The sequence below is a fragment of the Oncorhynchus tshawytscha genome, linkage group LG05 (genome assembly GCF_018296145.1).
Source record: "Oncorhynchus tshawytscha isolate Ot180627B linkage group LG05, Otsh_v2.0, whole genome shotgun sequence".
In the NCBI taxonomy this organism is placed as follows: Eukaryota; Metazoa; Chordata; class Actinopteri; order Salmoniformes; family Salmonidae; genus Oncorhynchus; species Oncorhynchus tshawytscha.
In genome coordinates, this window is record NC_056433.1 from 47,897,381 (window position 1) to 47,903,380 (window position 6,000).

The 6,000-nt window shown below is 42.0% G+C and overlaps 1 protein-coding gene across 5 annotated transcripts in view; it reads right to left on the bottom strand.

Annotated features, from left to right (window-relative positions):
- LOC112250698 (zinc transporter 7) overlaps window positions 1–4,332 on the bottom strand; it is a 28,330-nt gene extending 23,998 nt beyond the window's left edge. Inside the window, exons 1-3 of one of the 5 annotated variants that reach the window (XM_042322005.1) lie at window positions 4,166–4,331; window positions 3,472–3,573; window positions 2,829–2,942 (exon numbers count right to left, since the gene is read on the bottom strand). In XM_042322005.1, the coding sequence (XP_042177939.1) occupies window positions 2,829–2,942; window positions 3,472–3,573; window positions 4,166–4,245 (296 nt within the window). In that variant the 5' untranslated portion in view covers window positions 4,246–4,331. Of the gene's footprint in view, window positions 1–2,828; window positions 2,943–3,471; window positions 3,574–3,712 lie in introns of all 5 variants that reach the window. The other 4 variants (XM_024421062.2, XM_042322007.1, XM_042322006.1 and 1 more) reach the window with 4 other exon arrangements.
- Between the last annotated feature and the right edge of the window lie 1,668 nt (window positions 4,333–6,000).

Here is a 6,000-nt window from a genome sequence, read left to right on the forward strand (position 1 = left end):
AGAAATTGTATTTGAATTCCATCATTTTGTATTTGTATTAGGATATTGAATTTGAATGTAATATTTTTTTAAACGTGTAATGCACAAATGAAATCATTTCATTCATAAATTGAGATATTCATTTCAGTTTCAAATCAAATATTGCATTGACTCAACTTATTGCATTGAGTTAAATGTAATTGAATATTCAAATTCAATATTTATATATTCAGTTTCAATATGGTTGATATTGCATTAATTGTGTATCAAGTTTACAAACTATAATTTCAAGTTAATCAGATTCAAAACCAGAGAGAACATCCTGGTACCTTGCCAGCCAGGAAAGGCAGAGGAGAACAGAGGATTAAACTCTACAGTAAACAGAAGCTTATGGTGGTTTCTAAAGCCAATGTGGCATGTTGAATACATTTTCTGCCTATGAATTTGGCGCTAACGTTTCAACTATTTTGGCTAATGGGTCACAAAAAAAAAAGAAGGTAGATAGATAACTGTTACTCTCCCTATCGTCAAACATCTCATTCCATAATCATGGGCATTAATATGGAGTTGGTCCCCCTTTTGCTGCCATAGCAGCCTCCACTTTTCTGGGAAGGCTTTCCACTAGATGTTGGAACATTGGTCTGGGGACTTGCTTCCATTCAGCCACAAGAGCATTAGTGAGGTTGGGTACTGATGTTGGGGGATTAGGCCTGGCTCGCAGTCAGCGTTCCAATTCATCCCAAAGGTCTTTGATGGGGTTGAGGTCAGGGATCTATGCAGGCCAGTCAAGTTCTTCCACATCGATCGACAAACCATTTCTGTATGGACCTCGCTTTGCACACAGGGGCATTGTCATGCTGAAACAGGAAAGGGCCTTCCCCAAACTGGTACCACAATGTTTGAAGCACAAAAAAACTTCAACAATGTCATTGTATGCTGTAGCTCTAAGATTTCCTAGCCCGAACCATGAAATACAGCCCCAGACCATTATTCCTCCACCAAACTTTACAGTAGGCACTATGCAGTCGGGCAGAGAGCAGTCCTGGCATCCACCAAACCCAGATTCGTCTGTCGGACTGCCAGACAGTAATGCGTGATTCATCACTCCAGAGAATGCATTTCCACAATGGAAACCCATTTCATGAAGCTCCCGACGAACAGTTCTTGTGCCGACGTTGCTTCCAGAGGCAGTTTGGAACTCGGTGGTGAGCGTTGCAACCCGAGGAAAGACTATTTTTACATGCTACGCGCTTCAGTGAGTTTGTGTGGCCTACCACTTCGCGGCTGAGCAGTTGTTGCTCCTAGACGCTTCCACTTCACAATGACAGCACAGTTGACCGGGGCAGCTCTAGCAGGGCAGAAATTTCACAGGCCAATGTTTTTCTATGGAGATTGCATGGCTGTGTGATTTTATACACCCAATCAGCAACATGTGGCTGAAATAGCCAAATCCACAAATTTGAAGTGGTGTCCACATACTTTCGCATATATCGTGTAGTTTTAAGTCTCCATCAAGGGTCATCATTATAAGGGTAACATGTGACTGACTGGGTTAAGACTGTTGGCCTGCTGAGCTAAAGCCTAGGCGTTAGTCCTGTGACTTGGATGGTCTCTTCAAGGAGGTCAAGGGGGGGTGAAGTGTAACGCAAGTGGTTCGGTGACAACGCTCATGTGATGAGTGACTTGTCTGAGATCTGAAAAGTTGCATTGTCTGGCGCTCAGGATACCGGGGCCAGAACCCCATCAGTAAAACAAGTTTTTCAGGTCTCAGGCAAGGTTGCTCATCACATGCATAGATCACCAAACCACCTCTGTTGCGCTCATTAAAAATGGAGGGCACAGATCCTTATGCCGCCGTTTGCCACGGAAAATGGTAGGCCTGATTTCGAACCCAGACAGTTTGGTGCCGTGATCTCTGAGTAGGAGGTCAAAGGGCGGTGAAATGTGACCGAGGTGGTCCGATGAACCACGCTCTTTTGAGGAGTAACCTTGCTGCAGACTTGAAGACATGTGTTAGCTTCCTGAGTTCCTCCCCAGGGGCTTTAGCTAAGTGGATCGGCACAGTCTTGTGACATATAGGAGACATGGTTCAAACCCAGTCAGTCACAAGAGCAAAATGAAATAGGATGTAGAATGGCTATGACAGGGTTATTCAACTATATTCTTATGGAGGTCAAACTTGTGACACGTCCTTCTAACGTGTCCTACGCGGCCTGTGATCAGCATATTAGGGAACAGAAGACGCGTCCATGTCCAAGAGCATTAGCTTCAGGAATGGTGTCATAATAGCTTATAGCCAAAACGGTTCAAACATTAGAGGCAAATTCATTGGAAAAAAATATTCAACATGCCACATTGGCTTCAGAAACTTTACCACAGAGGAGAACAGATAGCTTTTGACTATCTTTCCTGTCTGGAAAAGTACCAGGCTTACAACTGTTTTTTAAATCTGAATTTAGAGAACTGAAAGCCTCCGAGAAGCTGAATATATTAAATATTGATCAACTTGAAATTATAGTTTGTAAATTTGATACACAGACAATGAATTCAATATCTACAATATCTTCAGTTTGAACTGAAATCACGCCATACAGCTGCAACACCTTTGCTACATTAGTAGCAATACACACATCCAAATATGTACTAAAGGTGCAGATTTTTGCAATCACCAGCAGGATTGACAACCCTGGATATCAATAAAGGCATAAAATCAAAAATACAGGTAATCATACACGCTTGGTAAGACGTCACAAACTTCAAAATGTAAACATTAGCAGAGGCTCCTTAGCAGTGTTGGAGGCGGCGTTACCTTTGCTAGTGAAGCTAGTCTACATTGATTGCATACGTACCCATATGAGAATGAGTCATTTGACCTCCACCTGGAAATCACAGAGGCTGCAAGTCCGGCTAAAAGTGCAGTGCAGTCAAAGAACATGTGAAAGGAATCTGATATCAAACCTAAACTGAGAGCATATACACACACAACAACTTGTTAGACTGGACTGTCTCCCGCACCAGATATCCTCCCCAAGCTTTGCAATTGCTGGGGGTAAAAGTTACACTAAAACACAAACAAATAGTTGTTTTAATGAATGACTAAGTTATGGGTGATAAAACATTACTGCACATATTAGTTCTAATTGGCTAGTTACTTGTCTATGGGAACACATGGATTTTATAACAGTGACATTTTAACCCCAGCAGCTGGTTCCAGGCAACAATTTGAACACATGTTGCAGATATGCATGTATTTCTGCCAGGACAGCCTAAAATACAGCTATCAAGATGGATAGCCATTTCAAAACACATAACCAGGGAATATAACATGTGTCTAGCTAGATGTTATAATGTAGTTTGTGGTGCATTCCCACTGATGGGAGCCTTGCAAGCAACGGGCATTGTTGGTACAACGCTTGCTTAGACATACGTGGCACATCCTGAAATAAGAGTTGCGTTTTTTAGGCTTTTCCCGTCGAATGGTACGGAACTTACCTGTTACTCCATATGCCGTACGATAATTCAACAAAAGCAAAGGACAGATTCAGACAGAGAAAGAAAAACAAATTGCGTGATGTTTTATCAGATAGGATTGATCTGGGGGGGAAAAAAATACATTTCACTGAGTTAGTCGCAGCAAGCGCGAGTTATCAACCAAGCAAACGTCACCTAACTAACGTTTGCTAGCTTGCGCTCATCAAAACAGTAGAGCCAGTTAAGAATGATAAGTACCTACCTATGTCAAACGTGCAAAATTGCATCAGTTTCCTGAACACGCATGTTGTTGACCGCACACAAATATTTAATACTATACAACCGCCCTCCCCCCTCCCCCCCTTAGGCTAGCTAAGTAAATCGGGAAGTAACTAACTTCCAGCTGTGTTGGCCAGACATTCGTGCATCTGAAGCTAACTGGCTATCTAGACAGCTAACTTAGCCTTATGTTTGTCTATGGAGCTAACTAACAAATATCTATTTGGTCAGCAACCAAGGTGGATGGTCCCATACCCCTAGCAAGCTGTTTTTGGTAGATAACGTTAGCTAGGTAACTACAGCATAATCTTTTGCATCATATATTTCACATCTGAATTAAACTAGCCAGTGAGCATAGAATCAAAATAGCTAGTTAACAAGCTAATTAAGACCTAATAAAAATACAGCAAGAACACAAACAAATAAGACAATTTACCTGAACCATCCTGAAATCTTGGCGAGGAGGTTGAATTTGGGTGGCTTGTACTCGTCGTCTTTTATAGATAATGGTAACATTTTAGCAATCCCTCCCAGGTTGTGCCAAGCTAGCTAGGTAAATACTGCTGGTTTGAGCTGGAACCACCAACTCAGCTCTCAGCCAATACATCCGATCAATAGAGGGCGCTTGCGCTACCAAAACATGTAATACATGTTATAAGGACAGTACTGCCTGCCTACAGCTATGGTTCAAGTGGTTTTCAGACAGATTCTCAAATAAATCCAATGAATGGTATGTTGGTGTATGGATACAGTAGGCAATCCTATATTCTGGGGTTCCCATGTGGAGGTCCAAGGGCCCCCAGAGTTCTCATTAATGTGCTAAGAACCCCCTATCAGATATGTTATTTGATATTTTATTAGGATCCCCACCAGCCTGTCTCAATCCTGTGTATTTTATCTAAGGTCATGGAAAAGATTATGTTCGAGCAGATTGATATTAGCAGATATTTCCTTACATAACCTACTATATATGAGCTCCAATCTGGCTTTAGGAAATCCCATACAACCAATACTTGCCTACTATATCTAACTGACTACATCAGGAAGGAAGAAGATGGAGGGAACTTTTGTGGCATGGTTATGTTAGATCTCCAAAAGGCGCTTGATACAGTGGATCATGAGATTCTGTTTAATCAAACTAAGAGCCATGGGCTTTAATAACGTAGCAATAAAATGGGTTAGCTCTTATCTGCTAGAAAGAAAACAGATGGTGAATGTGGATGAGACCCTGTCTAAAAACCCAAATCTTGAACTGCGGAAAATCCCAAGGGAGTGTGCTGGGTCCACTTTTCTTTTTGTTGAATATAAATTATCTGAAATCTGCCTGTACCTGTGACCTTTTCCTCTATGCAGATGATTCTCCGCTGTTGGTTTCCCCACAAAGACAAAATGTCCATCTTGTTCGGCTCCAAAGTGAAACTGAGGAAATCCCTCAGGTGGTAGTAGATGACTTAGGTGGTAGTAGATGACTTAGTGCTCACAGTAAAGTACTGTTAATTATCTTGGATGTGTGCTAGTGTAACCAATGTAAAATGGCTAGCTAGTTAGCAGTGGTGCGCGCTAATAGCGTTTCAATTGGTGACGTGACTCGCTCTGAGGCCTTGAAGTAGTGGTTCCCCTTGCTCTGCAAGGGCCACGGCTTTTGTGGCGAGATGGCTAATGATGCTTCGAGGGTGGCTGTTGTTGATGTGTGCAGAGGGTCCCTGGTTCGAGCCCAGGTTGGGGCGGAAGCTGCTATACTGTTACACTAGATAACCATCTGACAGAAGAGAGCATGGCACAAAAAATGATCTCCAAAGTGGAACATAAAATTTGGTTTCTGGCAAGAACCTCCAAATATCTGGATAACAATGCAATGGTGGCATTGGCAGGGGCTCTTGTTCAGTGCCACTTCAACTATGGGTGCTCTTCCTGGTACAATAGTGCCCCACAGACAATACAAAATCAATTGCAGACATCTCAGAACAAATTAGTCAGGATAACTCTTAAACTTCCAGCACGTAATTAATCTTGACCATTCCCACTTTGAAAGCCTTAGATTGCTCCAAAGTGGAACGAGAGAGTCTCTCAGACTAAATTGTCTTGTCCATAAGATTGTCCACAGGACGGTCCTCAGGTACCTGTGTAACTCCTTTAACTTGGTGAAACTGAAAGAGTGAAACTGACATTGTTCATTTTAGATTTAATAGTGGTATGGGGAAATTAAAAACATTTTCAACTCAGCTACCATTCTTTGGAATGGTCTTCCAAATAATAGTTTCAAGTTCTCAC